The sequence below is a fragment of the Penicillium soppii genome (genome assembly GCF_028829465.1).
Source record: "Penicillium soppii strain IBT 18220 chromosome Unknown utg000005l, whole genome shotgun sequence".
NCBI classification, from domain to species: domain Eukaryota; kingdom Fungi; phylum Ascomycota; class Eurotiomycetes; order Eurotiales; family Aspergillaceae; genus Penicillium; species Penicillium soppii.
In genome coordinates, this window is record NW_026643235.1 from 4,623,114 (window position 1) to 4,639,060 (window position 15,947).

At 45.5% G+C, this 15,947-nt stretch overlaps 4 protein-coding genes across 4 annotated transcripts; 3 read left to right on the plus strand and 1 right to left on the minus strand.

Moving 5' to 3' along the window:
• Positions 1-847: 847 nt before the first annotated feature.
• On the minus strand, positions 848-2,417 carry N7529_007202 (uncharacterized protein; the record flags this gene model as incomplete). The annotated part of the gene is given in 5 exon segments (XM_057242729.1): positions 848-985; positions 1,079-1,371; positions 1,419-1,550; positions 1,824-2,331; positions 2,346-2,417. Coding segments are annotated over 5 exon segments (1,143 nt in total), but the record flags the coding sequence as incomplete, so codon positions are not given.
• A 6,400-nt stretch (positions 2,418-8,817) lies between these two features.
• On the plus strand, positions 8,818-9,923 carry N7529_007203 (uncharacterized protein; the record flags this gene model as incomplete). Its single annotated transcript, XM_057242730.1, has 2 exons — positions 8,818-8,843; positions 8,882-9,923. The coding sequence occupies 2 exons, from the start codon at positions 8,818-8,820 to the stop codon at positions 9,921-9,923; spliced, it is 1,068 nt and encodes a 355-aa protein (XP_057098089.1).
• A 33-nt stretch (positions 9,924-9,956) lies between these two features.
• On the plus strand, positions 9,957-12,590 carry N7529_007204 (uncharacterized protein; the record flags this gene model as incomplete). The annotated part of the gene is made up of 2 exons (XM_057242731.1): positions 9,957-11,082; positions 11,170-12,590. 2 exons carry the CDS (start codon positions 9,957-9,959, stop codon positions 12,588-12,590), a joined length of 2,547 nt encoding a protein of 848 aa, XP_057098090.1.
• A 39-nt stretch (positions 12,591-12,629) lies between these two features.
• N7529_007205 (Ty1/Copia family ribonuclease HI) lies at positions 12,630-14,132 on the plus strand (the record flags this gene model as incomplete). The annotated part of the gene is made up of 1 exon (XM_057242732.1): positions 12,630-14,132. One exon carries the CDS (start codon positions 12,630-12,632, stop codon positions 14,130-14,132), a length of 1,503 nt encoding a protein of 500 aa, XP_057098091.1.
• Positions 14,133-15,947: the final 1,815 nt, after the last annotated feature.

Here is a 15,947-nt window from a genome sequence, read left to right on the forward strand (position 1 = left end):
GCAATTTCCCCTATAAAGTTATACTTTAGTCCACCGTCTTAAAAGGAACCGATTCCCTGTAGATCCGCTGGCGTAAAAAAGCTTGCGATCTAATGGTTAGCTCCACTCGGGCAAAAGACCGTATAGGATCGACCTACAACGGGGCGGCGGCAGTAGCTCTTGCTCTAAAGTTTAGTTAGCGCTAACCGTGGAAGGCGGGGTGCATGTCGGGATCAAGCCTACATTCGCCACATAGTTGGTTCATTTCGTGTATCATCTAGCCGTATTATTCGGAAGTCTAGTGGCATTAGTAGGATACGTGGCGACAATCAACATTGAACTTGCCGTTTCCATCCCTTGACTTATGGGACTCATGGGACTCATAGGACACGTTAAAGTTCCCTATCACAAAAGTACTTGTGTCCCTGGAAATGCTCGTGGTTACCACCCCAACCTTCGGGCCGGAGCGTCGTGGTCTAAGAGGATCGTCTCGGGCGGCGCTAAAAATTCGACGATGCTCACTAAAAGCACTTTTCAGGGCGGCATCGAAGACACGTGAATCGTAGTAGCTGTTATATAGAAGCCACTAGACCCATTTAGCCATGTCCCCAAATATAGATATAAAGCCGAAGACTTGGCGAAGCAGCAGAGGCAAAACAGAAGGGCGTCTTTTACGGAAAATATAACGTGCTAAGGTATTAAATCGCTCCGAGCAATCTGTGACATTCCATTTCATTGCGAATAACCCTAGCGCGATAAGCCCACCTAAAATATCTTTTATTAGGTTTCCTAATTAGACAACACCATAATTGCATCATGAGGCGGCTAACTGACCGGAACTTGTCCCGAGTGCGAGATCTACCACGTCTTATATCGCGTACGGGCGCAGATGTTCCTGCACCAGAAGCAGGAACTCCAACGGAATTACCCCTCTAACCCCACCGCCGTCGATAGTAAGAATTGTAGGGCTTATAGTCGGCGGAAGAACATCTACCACTAACGGCCTCTAGTAGAGGCAACAGAGACAACCCTTAATAGTGAACTGATACTCTAATCCTAAGGTAGGCCTGCCGAAAATCTAGGCACATCGGTCGCACACTGTATGTCCACATGCCAGAACATGTTGCGCAGAACGCAGAAGACAAAATAGACAGATACGACTACTTCGCATACGAGATAACTGACCACTAGAGCACTTAAGTTGTTCTCTACGTAAATTCGCCGAGGAGACTACGTTCTCCGAGAATCGCTCGTATAAGCGCATAAAATTAGATTCAACAAGATCAGTTTCTTTCCCGGGACATATCTCGGGCCATAGTGCCTTGGAAATACGATACGCCGTAATAACAACGGACCGGTACAACGTTCTAAATACCATGCCGGGGTTTATAGCTATCTCATATCAGCTTCAGCCTATAAAACGTTAACACGGGACTGACCAAGCATCTTAGGTATATAATAATCTATAAAAAGCGCTGACGCAATTGTTAGGGCCAATCCCGAGAGGGGGAGATTAGCGCGGTGGCCGATTTCAAGGTAATGCGCCAAATACGATTCTGCGCACCAACTGACTAGGCGATCCCTCCTCGTTGCTTTCACAAAATCGAAAGGATAAGAAATATCCTTCAAGGTGTGTTGGATGGCTAATTAAAATAATGCCTTCAAATGCGTTGCGTTCGGCCGGGCTTGTCGGATAGAAGAGACGGCATCGACTTGTTCTATGATCAACGCTTTGATGCGTTGGAATTTTGTGATATCGGAGAACTTATGGTCCTATAGGTATAAAGATATAGAGCTAGAGAACACCCTAGATAGATCGTTATATCCGCTCTCTTAGATTCCACTGTTAAGTAATCCTAAATCAGACATATCCCTCTCGCCTTTTCTCACCGATGGGCCATAAATAAATATCACCCTTGGTAAATATCGCGAAGAAAAGGAGGACGCAGACCGAAGCTGCAAACAGCTAACTAGAAAGTGCACGACCTCTTCAATATAGGTAGCGTCGTCAATAAAGATGCAAACTACATCTATAAAGACAAATATCAATCGCGACCACAGTACTAGTAGTATTTTGGCCGCTGAATAGTTGTTCCACAAAAGTGGATGGCTAACGCCGGCCTCAAATCTCTTCGCAGTGTAAAACTTGTCGGTGTGCGGAATTTCACCATCAGCTAATAGCACTAGCCGGCGGCTTTCTAAGGAAGCGACATCGTATCGCAATTTTATTGGCGCCTCAGATTCATGCCTTCTTATATTGTTCAGAGGGTAGAGCTGCTGAAGAGCGTGACTCTTGGCTTTCCCGCCGAGGAATACACATAATGATGGATATTGGTTGTCTTGATCGCGCAACTCGGAAACCACACGTTACAGCCGGCCGTGGTCCTGGATTGCAAACGTAGAATCTTCACGGGTGCCAACATCAAGCTAGCTAATGTCTATAGAATTCTGTATGATGAAATAAAACTTAGAAACATGCTTCTCTTGTGCCTTACGGTGCGAATTATTTGAATGCTAACAGTAGTCCTTCATTTGGCAAACGTGTTTCAAAACTAGGGTGATATTAATTAATCAAAGAAAAGCATTCTCACCTCGTTCTCACCCCTTTCTCACCCTAGCCCACTTTAACTAGTATGGATTCCAGACTATACTGTACTTTTGTCAAGAGCCGCTCTGGCCTCCATCAAATCCAAGAGGCAAAAGTTAAACAGGGGTAACAGCGCCGGGGTATGCCATGTCTTAGTCTTTATTAGCCAAGCGATTAAGAACAAAGCAAGAAATATAAGTCGGTATCCGGCATCTAAAACTAATTTACATCCTTCTATTTTGCCTCAAACATGTCTTATAAGGGGTCTATGGCACTCAATGTCCCTGCCAATCTGTGGGAGGCCCCTGATTCCTCTCTATGTTTTGACACTAACGAGACCACATTCTATACACAAGAAAACATTAACTCATATAATAATCTGGATGCTTTCGTTCAATAGCACAATTTGGCCATAGGAAATGAATGTTTTGAGTCTGAAGGGTGCCCCGAACCCACTAGGGCCCCTCTAATGATAGGGCCGTACGGTGATAGATGCGACTATCGATCAAATGGGATTAGGTATCTATTTTCTCCACGTTAATTCCTAGCTAGAGCTAAGAATCTTATAGCCAAACCGAATTGCTTTTGTCGGCCCCAATTAGCACGCACGTCTCCGAGGAGACTGACACTACCTTGCATACGGATACAGAGCTATCTCTCACCTTAAAGCAATTTATGAGTATGATAGGCCAGTTTAGTGTCCTTTCTCAAACGCTAGGCACTAAAATCGAAGGCCTAAATAGCCGCTTCGATGATATGGAGCACCGTTTGGAAAGTATAGAGCACCGTTTGGACAGTATGGTGCACCGAATAGAAAGTCTGGAGGACAGTATGGCTAGATTGCATCAAGAAACGGAATGCTTGGAGGCCAGATTCAAAACTATCAATGAATATCTTCTAGAGGTCATAAGGAGGGAGCAGACGGTAATGCAGGAACTTGGTGAACTGGCAAGTCGCTACCATGAGCAAGATATATAACTAGCATTTGATCACTAGCACATTTCAATTTCGACAATATGCACTGTTATTTTCTAAAAGAGACGAAAAGAAGCCAAACTATACTAAGATTACAACCGGTAGATCTCATAGCTCAGAATTCCTTCACGTCCAATGGTTGTCCTTACACATTTCAAAATCTATAAAAAACCCCTAGCTCCGCCGCTAGATTCGGATCCCTAAAGCCTTAGATACTGCTGCTCCGACTCATGTAGGCGCGCTGTTGCCCGTGCGAGAGAATCTTCTAGGGAGGTGAAGATATCAAACACGCTTTCTTGGAATTAGAGGAGTATCTGTTAGGTCTCTTTATGCCACTGAAGCTCGGCTCTAAGATAGCTCATCTGATACGCAGTTTCTTCGAGCTGGGACTTCAAATCTAGAGATTGTCGCTTTGAATGCTGTAACCGGGACTGTAGTCTCTCTAGGTTAGATGATATACCTCCTAGGTATAAGATTTGATGGTCCGTAGGAGTAATTTCCTCGGATATAGGTTCAAGCCGTTGACCAACATATCGACTCATTGTAATTTGTAGAATATGTAGTCAAAACTAAAGACGAGAGGCTTCGACCTTAGCTTGGTATGGAAACAACTTGTAGAGAAAAAAGGAGGTTTATAGCGCCCTTTTCTAGAAGTATACAGATCTTATCCGCGATGCGCTCTATCACCCCATAACATAAGTAGAGGTGAGACTGATCGGGACGATATAAAGCCACTTACGACACAAAACATGAGACTTGTGTATTTTCTAGAGTATAGACATTAATACTCGAGCATGTCATCTAATGAGATGGGAGTGTTGGATGAAGGATCTATAGGTGATACCGAAAAAGAAGGACTACCCGACGATTTCTGTGATAAGGATAGGCGGCTATAACTCTAACCGTTTTGTAGGCAGCATATCGTTCGTTGTCGTATCGATACGTGTAGCTATCTCGGACCAACTCTGGCCCGTGGCGCACCGCGGCTAAAGAATGTCTCCGTAACTCGGCGTGAATCTTTCCGCGACACCGACATTGACTCGCGACACTAAAAACAACTTATGACACCAGCCAAATCCTGCGACACTGAATCCAGTCCTAAGTTAGTGGGTTCTGGCAGCCCACGGTTACCTTTATTGTATCACCTCCTAAAGAGTTTAGCAACCGATAAAAGAGGCGACTTTTTAGGTCTTCTTAGGCTAAACTAATTATTCAAAAAAATGTCTTCCGGAACCCAATATCAAAATCTAGAGGTAGCGCCGTCACCTGCTACTATTCGTCGAGTAAAGCCTACATTCAATCCATAATACGTAATATATATGCTGATTCATTAATTAAGACTACATCGACACCGCAACATATAACCACGACGTCTTCCTCTTGGTAGAGAAGCTTTTGCGACAAGAACAACAGTCTAAGCTTTACCAAGAACGCTTAGAACTCAGAATCAATAGCGATTCTGTGGCGTATCAAAAATTACACCTCTATTGTAAAAGGTCGATTTCTGGGATACAGCATCAAAAATCGCAGCTTGAGGTTTCATTACGCCATGCGACGGAAACTTGTCAAGCATTATCCTAGAGTCTCCACTTGGAAAGGGACAAAGTGCGGGAGCTTAAGTCTCGTCTCAATAAGGTATACCCAAATATTGAATCATGGTTACATCGATTGAATTAAGAAAAGCAAAATTCCGGATCTGCCGATAATAAGGAAACAATAGATCGTCTTTTGCTAGAAAATCACCGTCAGCGAGAGTCGATCAATTGTCTTCAGTCTATCCTCCATACGCGGGAACAGACTGTGCAAAATCTTCAGTCTACTTTAGACCAGTTGTCTCAACGACTCCCCAAAGAAAATGGGGGGTTATTTAGGTCCTCTGTTCGCTCGTCAGAAGAACCGAATATCAAAATCATCACGAATACACCTTCGACCAAGAGCTGAGATATTAGATAGGATATTTTGCGTGCTACGCGAGGTTCTTCAATCTTATTTCCTCCAAGTTCACATAATAATGTTATTTTTTCCGTTCTAGTAGTCTATATAGGATGGTTGGAAAAAATAATGGACGGGCGTGTCAACCCAAACGAGTCTGCATCTGTGGAAATTAGCGTAGCGTTAAGGAAGCGCTAATGTACGAGATCTTGAATCAAGTAATAGTAGACATTCCTTGTTCCCCAAAACTCAAATTTGAGCCATAACCGGGTCGTCGAACTGCGGCCACCGCCTTCGCGGTGTCCGGGTTCCCGGGTCTAATTGCATCCCGGGTCTAATTGCATTTTTTCCCAACCACCTATTTTTAAAAATTCACTACACCCTCAATTCTTCATATTATGTCTCCAGATTTGGAAGATCGCATTACCAATGCCTTAGCAGCTTGCCATGCTAAAAATAAGCCAAATGTCAAGGCCATCGCCGAGGAATTCGGCATTAGCTACGGCATGTTAAGAGGACGGCTTAAAGGTCGCAAGTCTCGAAACGACCGTACCTCACCCAACAAAGCATTGGAAGCCGATCAAGAAAAGGCATTGATTCTATGGATTGATACCTTAGATCAGGCTTATTCTCCACCATCTGCTGCCCAAATTCAATGTGCTGCGCTACAAATCATCCGGCGCTATGACCCCTCTCGGACACTCGGTAAAAACTGGGCTTACGACTTTATCGCTCGTCTACCACCACGCTTTGAACATCTTAATCAAAAACCAATTGAGAAAGCAAGATTCGAAGCCGCAGATGCTGGTTATGTTATCTCTTGGTACGATCGCCTACAAATTACGATCAAAAACTACAATATTAAACCGAGAAATCTATACAATTTCGACGAAACCGGGTTTCGAATTGGCGAAGGAAAGGCTCAAAAGGTCGTTTCAGCCCGGGGAAATTCACATAATAATACCGGAGGTCAAGCTGAATCGCTTACCGGGATTGAATGTGTATCAGCTACTGGTTGGGTTATGCCACCGTGGTTTTTGGTAAAGGGACAATTCCATATGGAGAGCTGGTTTATCGACACTGATTTACCGGATAACTATACAATCTGTCCAACCCCGAACGGCTGGACTGACGAAATTATTAGTTTTGCTTGGCTTCAGGTATTCGATGAATTCACATCATTACGGATTCAAAAGGGGGAATATCGTCTTCTTTTAATGGATAATCATAGTTCTCATCTGACTTATGATTTCATTGAATTTTGTTGGACAAAACGCATTATTCCTTACTGCTTTATCCCACATACAACACATGGTTGCCAGCCTCTCGATGATACGCCTTTCTCGGTTTTAAAACATTACTATCGCCAGTATAACAACGAGACTGCGTTTTGGGGTGGTGATGCGAAATCTAAGGCCAATTTCTTCGCGGGTATTCATCAAGTGCGGACAACATCATTAACCGAGCGTACAATTCGACATGGGTTCCGAGAAACTGGGATTTGGCCAGTTAATTCAGACAAAGGCCTTGAAAAATTAAAATTGGTGGACAACGATCTCCCCGAAATGCCAGGGTTTATAGTTCATGATATTATATCTGGAACTACACCACCCCCACCATCAAGTTCACTACCAAATTCACCACCTACGACCGTTCAAAAACTCCGAAAAGCGAGTAACAAGGTTGCGAAGCATATAAGAAACGATACTACAATTTCTCCGAAGATCCGGGATAGCCTTACTCGGATTTTAGCCGGTGGACTCGCTCTTACTAAGGTTGGTGCTCAATTCGCGGAGGACAATGTGCGCATTTTACGACGGAAAAAGCAGTCCAACACTGCTAAAACAAAGCGTAGGCTGCCTGAACTAGGCCCTCGTTTAGTAAAGGACTGTAAAAAACACATCTCCGACCGTGCCGACCGAGAAAGACTACAGATGTTCAACAGATCTAAGAAAGCCTGGCGGGAAGCAGCTATTTTAAAAGCGATTGACGACGGCGACATTGAAAACCCGGGTGATATTGAGGATGATGATAGTGCAGAAATGGCCCGGGAATGGATAGATGATCTTTATTGTGTTGATTTAGAAGGTGATGCTATTTAAATTCAATAAATTAGTTGGTGTTGGTGGACAAAAATGCAATTAGACCCGGGATGCAATTAGACCCGGGAACCCGGACACCGCCAGGTGGCTGGGTTCGACGACCCGGTTATAAGGTTTATAGAGATCACTACCTAAAGGAGGCCCGGAAGCTGCCGGCCCATTCCAAACCTTTTATTACACTGACGACCTGCCTCTAAACCGTTTAATGGTATAATGAATGACAAATCAAAGAGCTAATCTCATATTTTCTTCTTTATATTTCACTATCCCGGAATCTCGGCCCATTTCCTATTAGAGCCTCATTTCCTATTAGAGCCCCATTTCCTATTGGAGCCCTATTGCGCTAAACATCTTAATCACCAAACGGGGCGTAAAATTCCGTTCACATTGGATATTATATGGGCCGTCTGTTCCCTGGTAAATGGGACACGGTCTATTAGGCAGCCACGATAACCGATAATAAAATCTACCCCAACCATCAAGGCTGTTATAGCCGACAAGTAGCTAGAGCTCACATCTACAACCAAAGCTAATTATCAATTCTGCCAGGATTCTGAGATAGTGTCGCAGTCGCGGTGGCTAATATAGGATCGCAGTAACAAGGATCGGTGACCAATGAGCGCAGAAGAGCTGTTTGTATTATATAATTCTAGCAGCACTGTTTTTATTATCCCTACGCCGAGTAATTGGATAGAATTTCTTATCCTTACAGAGCTAGGGCGTTAATTTGGAATTTTCGTAATAGGACTTAGCAATGAAACAAATTTTATATAGCATTGTACAACTCCTGTCAGCCTATATGGTTTCTTATTTTGTCTATTCCCACTCAAACAGATAACTTCCAAAAAGATGCATTTCGGTCGTTGCAGTTTACTCTGCGGTGCTACTATGTTGGGGATGTCAGGTGACATCCCACATTGGGATAGTCTCCCATGGAGTAGATAGATAGATATCTCTTGCTCTCTCTCTCTCTCTCTCTCCTTCTCTCCTCCGTCCGCAATACAATATTCAATATCTTCATATTCCATTGCCCCTTGTATGATCTCCATGAGGTTATGAGCCTCTCTTTTCGTTTCCTCTGAGATCCTGCTAGTCTGGACCACTAGCACTTTGTTTTATCTGTTTACAGAACACTTACTTTTATCAAGATGGCGGGATCTGATACCCAAGACGCGCGCCCGCCACCTCCTCCACTTGACAACACTATTGAGCTCACAGAACGCAGGAAGAAACAATCATAGGATGTCGGATTACCCGCCATCGGTCCTGTAACTCTGACAAAGATCTCAGTGCTGGAGGAGACAAGTACAAATGTTGAAGACTGGCATGACGAAGTTTACTGTGTTCTCCGTCCTCTGCGTCTTCACAAGCTGTTGGACCACAAACGTCCACGACCCAAGAAGGGAGACAAAGGTTATGAACAGTGGTCTTACTGGTCTACCACCGTCTCCGGGTGGATTTTCACCCATTTACACTCAAATCTGAAAGACCTGTTACGCCCTACACTCGGTATGGGTACACATGGTTACGCTGAACTGTTAGACAGTGAAGAAGAAGAAGATGAAGAGCACGACATGTACGCCGATGTTTTGATGAAGGAGATCACTCGTGCGTTGCGTGGCGGCAATCTAATCAACCAAACAATCCTCGATGGAAAGAGGTTCCTTCACTTGAAAAGAAACAGTTTCGGCACCGTTAAAGACTACATCACTGCCTTCCGGAGACATCTAGCGATCCTCGAGAAGCGCAAGATTGCTCCGCCACCACTTGGAGCATTTATTCAAATCATTGATCAGCTCGGCAACGAATCACCGAAGTTGAACTTTATCATTGAACAAATCAGCAGGAAGCAGACCATTACTCGCGACGAATTCGATGAGTTCTGCAAAGACCTGCAAGTTGAATCTGACACTCGCGAATCCGGCGAAGCAGCTGCTGCCCGAGGAAGCCGTAACAACAATAAGAAGAAGCGACCCTCGACAACTGCTAAACAGGAAGATGACAAACCACAAAGCCAAACCCCTCGTGCCTCCGAGGACGATCATAAGAAACAGTCTGACAACAATAGCTCCGGAAAGAAGTTCCGTGGAGCACCCCCGAAGGGCAAAGACATTCACCAATACGCGAAGGAAAAGCGCGAAGCAGAGAAGCAAGTGGATGACAACGGTAACTGCAGTTTCTGTGGACTCGGTCCCCACAATGCCAAGAACTGTTACCACCTTGCCGACAACATTGTTGGAGACTGGAAGTTTCACAGGGGTGTGTGGGCATATACTCTTGCGAAGAAGAAGCAAGACGGCTCTTGTGGAATGGCTATCACAGCGATGGCTACTGGCAAAGTCGACTAAAGATGGCTGCTGGATTCAGGTTCCAGAGAAACAATGACTAGCTATTATGGCGATTTCTTCACTTATGACCCTGTCCCCGCCACACATGCATACGCATATCGTGCTGTTACTGGCGAGCGTGTCATCACAAAGGGTAAAGGCATGATCCTCGTCCAAGCCAAAGACCGTAACGGCATCATCAAAAGTGTGCTTGTTGCAGGCTGGTACAGCCCCATAATGGATAGTAGGATACTATCCACAGAACGTCTAAGAAAAGACTGGAATTTGTTTCACAACCTAAGACATGAATGCCTCGAAGAAGAAGACGGCACTTTATTCGGTCTTACAGACACTGCGCCAGGAGTCCCTTACCTTGTTGGCCCATTCAACGACGATGGAGGACGCCAACCAACAGAAAACGAAGACCTCTCTAGCAGTGACGAAGGTTACGAATCCTCACTTTGTGACACAGAGTCCAGTGACGAAGAAGACACTAATAATAATGATGGAATTGTATTCCGAGCGCTCTCCGTAATGGAAATTCACCGCCGTCTCGGACACGTCGGTAAGGCTAAGATGTCTGCAACAATCAAGGATGCTATTATGGTTGAAGACCTTGAAATGCCAAGTTGTTTAGATATCGACTGCGAAGCCTGCCTGCTTGCCAAATCGAGAAGGAAGGTCTCCCGAGAACCCCAGGTTCGAGTCCAGGATGCCGCTTGGAAGTTCCACATCGATACACAAACCATGTCTCCACCAGGCCCAACTGGAGAGAAGTACTGGGTTCCAATCGTTGACGATGCTACCAGGATAGGCAGAGGCATCTTCACAAAGACGAAGGAAGAGATATCTACCCGCATGATAGAATTCTGCGAGGAAATGAAGCTGCTGACAGGTAGATACCCCGGTATTTGGCGCCTCGACAACGGCACCGAATTCAAAAGATTCATTACGTGGGGAAAGAAACGTGGGTTCGTCTTTGAGCTCACTCCTCCGTACACTGCAGAACCAAACGGCACAGCCGAATGGTATAGTGGCTATATCAATGAGATTGGAAGGACCATGATCGTTGACTCAGGACTCGATGAAACGCTCTGGCCATTTGCTCACCAAGCTGCTATCTACATTGTGAACCGTCTTGCAAACAGCGAGACCGGTAAATCACCAATCACCCTCTGGCGTGAGCTTCTTTACATTCAAAATACCAAGCCAACTCTCAAGCATCTACGGCCATAGGGATCCACTGCCTATGTGCACATTCCGAAAGATAAGCGAGTGCAATCTCGGAAGGCCGCACCCCGCGCCTGGAAGGGCTACCTCATCGGCTATGAGGGGGATGGCGGTCATGTTTACCAGATCTGGGATCCCGTGAACCAGGAGATAAAGAGATCTCGTGATGTTACTTTCCACAAACCTAGTGACGAGCATGACGACGGTGAAACAGGGGCTATAACACTTCCCCCTGGCCCTCCGAAGGCTCCCAACAATCCTGGAAATGCAGGAATTTATCAAACTTCATTCATTAGCTCGGGCGAGCAAGCAAAACCACAGTCAACAATTCAGCAAGACCGACCACAGGTCCGAGAAGCTACTCCGGCACAGCCTTCACAGACCATTCTGCCAGACAGCATCTCCAGTTACAAGACGACTCCCGGGATCATTCCCCGAAGAGAGATTCGACAAATTGAACAAGCACCGTCTTTGCACATACCCTCGAGCACACACCTATTCGACAGGTCCACAGCTGCTTCTCGTCCCCGGACTCGACCCACTTTGCTACGTGCGCATACACCTTTGCAGAGAATTACTGAGGAGGTTATTCAACCTCAGCGGATGCGCGCTACAGAAGACAGTGGCGACGAGCAACGAAGAGCTATACTGAATGAACGCCTACATCGACTACAGGAAGATATCGAGACCATGAGCAATGAATGGCAGGATATACGCCAAGAAACTGAGCGCATTGAGGAAAGGATTTCAAACAGATCTACATCTATTGAACCTACTCCTACCCCTGCTGTTGCTACTGCTCCTGCCTCACACCACACGCCAGATAGGCCTCGCTCTCCTCAGGAATACCGATTTCCATTCCCTTCACCAGATCAGTTACGCCTTTACAGGGAAGAGAGTGAGCAAGTGAGCGAGCAGACAGATCAGCGAGCGAATCAGCAGACGGTGATCCAGATGTCTATTGAGAAAGACCCATCTCTAGTGCCACCTCCAGTGCTAGCGCCAGTCTCACCATCATCATCATCGCATGATCAAGTTGCTTCTGTTACCAAAGAAGTTATCTCAGTCAGTTCTACACCAGATCCAACCCTCCCACCCCCTTCACGACGAGTATCACATCGCCGAACCAAGGGATGCCCTCCGGAGCGGTACTCCGACCCGAATCGACCCCTCCTTTCCGTCGAGCGTGCATCGATTGCCAGAATGCAGAAGAAGCGACCACGACTCGATCGTCACGAGAAAACAAGTGCGGAGGAAGGTGGTAACAACGGGGAGGAGGGTGTTAGACAGAGATCTGCGGGATCTGTTAATGATGCTGAAGCCGCGCCTGCTTCCTCGAGAACTGATTCCGAGGGACCAGCAGCCCTCGCCGTCACTGCTCCTGTCAAACCAATCATCATGTTCAATGATAAGCCCCTTCATGGAAAGGATGTCATTATTCCCACCACATACAAATAAGCACAGAAATCCCCTCACTGGGAATTCTGGCACGCTGCTATGGCTCAACAAATCGAGGATCTGAATGCACAAAAGACATACACTCTGGTACTCAAACCAAAACGTGCGAGCGTTCTACCTGGCAAGTGGGTGTACACTGTGAAAACAAACACCTACGGATTTGTTAATACCTTCAAAGCACGCTGGGTTGTGTGTGGAAATTTCCAGCAAAAGAAAGATGACCGGGAAGATTGCTATGCCCCTGTGGTCTCCGAAGCACTGATCAAGATCGTGCTAAGCCTTATTGCTATCTACAATCTGAAATGGAGGCAGGTTGACTTCACTGCAGCATATTTGAATGCTTCCCGTGCTCACAGAGAGGTTGTGTATATGCAGCAGCCCTCTGGTTTCGAATATCATGACGACGAAGGAGGGATCAAGTCCTGGGTGTGCTCCCTAGACCAAGCTTTGTATGGTCTTAGGGACTCTGCATTCTTATGGAACGAAGAGCTAGACAAGACCCTTTGTGGTATGGGGTTCCAACCAATGGAAGATGACCCCTGTGTTTACAAGAAAGGTGTCGGAGCAAAGATGACCATTCTAATGCTTCATGTTGATGATTTCATTGTTGCTGCTCCTTCTGATAAAGAGATTGACGCCGTGATCGCTCAACTAAGCAAGCATTACCCCCTAAAAGACCTCGGTGAACCGAAACAGTACCTTGGCTGCTTGCTGGAGCGAGACTACGACGCCGGGACTATTCGGATGTCCCAGAAAGCCTATGTCCAAAAGATCCTGCACAAAGCAGACATGTTGCACTGTAAAGGAAGGAGTATCCCATTACCGGCGACATGGAACTGGTCCGAAGGCCACGAGGATGCAACCTCGACCCTCGAAGACAACAACGACTACTTGTCAGTTGTGGGAAGTCTGAACTGGTTGGCAATGCGTACGCGCCCCGACATCAGGTTCTATGTTACAAAGCTACAACACAAATCTGCGAATACCACTATTCACGACCAAGAAGCCATGGTGCAGGTCCTTCGTTACCTCCGAGAGCATCCAGATCGTGCGATCACACTCGGAAAGAAGAAGGAGTTACAGTTCTATGCCTATGCCGACGCTTCACACGGAGACAATCTGAACTACAAGTCAACTGAGGGCGCAGTCTGGTTCTTTGGAGGTAGTCCAATCCAATGGTCAACCAGGAAACAGACTATTATGGCCCCGTCAACCACGGCCGCCGAATGGTGCGCACTTGGTCAGCCTGCACGGGACGGCATGTGGCTTCGCAAACTTGCCATAGCCTTTGGTTTTCCCAGAGCAAGCGATCCGTTGGTGATCTACACAGATAACATCAACACTCAGCTACTCTTGAACAAGAAGACTGGTCGCAACTCGACAAGATGGCTTAACATGCGATATTTCTTTGTGAAAGATGCTGCTGCCAAGGGCTACATTGACCTCGAAAGGGTTGAGAGCAAGGCCAACGTGGCGGATGGTTTCACGAAGCCACTCGGAGAAGAAGCGTTCCCCGGATTCATCACACAGCTAGGGATGTGAGAACAGGGTGGAGCGAAAGGGAAGAAATGAAGTGGACAACATGATAGGATTTCCATTCTGAATGGAGCCCTCCTATTGGTTGAAAACCCACAGGATTTCAGAGTGCATTTGTTATTGAATTGAAAAGAAGATCACTTGTTTTGCCTGGTCAACTGTGGAGGATGCGGAGGCATGAGAGCCTATGAGGGGGATGTTGGGGATGTCAGGTGACATCCCACATTGGGATAGTCTCCCATGGAGTAGATAGATAGATATCTCTTGCTCTCTCTCTCTCTCTCTCTCCTTCTCTCCTCCGTCCGCAATACAATATTCAATATCTTCATATTCCATTGCCCCTTGTATGATCTCCATGATACTACGATAGCTAGAAGACAGTGTGCCGGTTTATTTTCACTAAAGTTTCAAGACTACAGACACACAGACAGCATCTGGGCATAGGTATATATGAAATCATGAACATGTAACAGAATGTAACTGATAATTCTAACAAAATCATATAAGGATAAAGAGATGGCGATATTTTGTGCCACCTTTTCGGAAGCCAATCAGGCTCTAGACGGCAGTGTCTCTATGGATATAGTGATACTCACTATCGTTTTCATCCCTGCTGAATCGATACTAGCCAACATTCAAAGAAAGTAAATACTATGGCTGTATTACGGATTCTATAGGGCTAATGAAATATACATTAGCACTGCAGCGCTCGATGCGTATCTATCGGAATGCCTCGACTGCTTCTATGGAAAGGAGTCTCTTTTAGCGATTTCTACCTTAACGCCGAAGGATATTAATTAGAACAAAGATCCAATCTACAACCGGGTAACAGAGATTCTACCTGAATCTTTTGTCCTAATTACAATTGACGGCAGTATTACGGCAAAGCCAGTGTGGCCGCCGGTAGAAGTCATAGTAACTACTAGTATTCTAAAGGCCACAAATGCAGCTACTCCAGCTAAATATCCTTGGGCACTGGATAGCGCCACAGCCTTAATGGTGACAGGGTCAATCGTGTTGGCTTTGGTGCTGGGCTGTGTTAGCTGGAGTATACTAGGGTTCCCTTCTTTCTAGTTCGACCGAAGGCCTATTAACTCCAAATTTATGCGCATTTGATTAGATGTTCGAGCTTCCTGCTTTTCAATTTATGACCTTTGATACTTGAACAAAGAGATCCAAAGACCAAATGGCTATCATTCGTCTGGACAACTGTAAAAGAAAACATGGTGGCACATAAATACAGGGTTATTTAATTTGCAAGTTTAATTTCAGGCATGAGATATGACCACGAGCAGGAAATAGAACCCTTCATTTTCATTGATCGTCAGACTTGAGTGGAAAATGCCTTAAAGGGTTAAGACCTAGCTCTGTGATCATGAACTATATGAGTTATTCCTATAAGCGAGGCTACGGTACATAGGCACTTTTTGCTCGGCACTATGTCGAAAATAGTTGGTTCGAGGTATCCGGAACAGTGTCGCAACATTTGCTGTGATTAGAATAGCAGTTATTACCACAAAATCACAGCTATACAGAACGCATAACGAGGGGAATTGGAAGTATATAATCGAATGCTTATCTCACTCTAAGGAGGAAAAACCTTCTTTGCACTCTTAGATCAGTTCAACCAAGACTCTCCTAGATTTGAAGCAAAATGGGAATTTTGGCAGATCTACCCTTCGAGTTATTAAGATTGATTGTTGTCGACCTCGATTATGACTCCTTAAAATCGTTTTCCCTCGTCAATAAAATTTACAGATCGGTCAGCACCCCGGACATTTTCCGTACCTTCAAAGTCGAGTTCTTAGAATAAGGCATAAA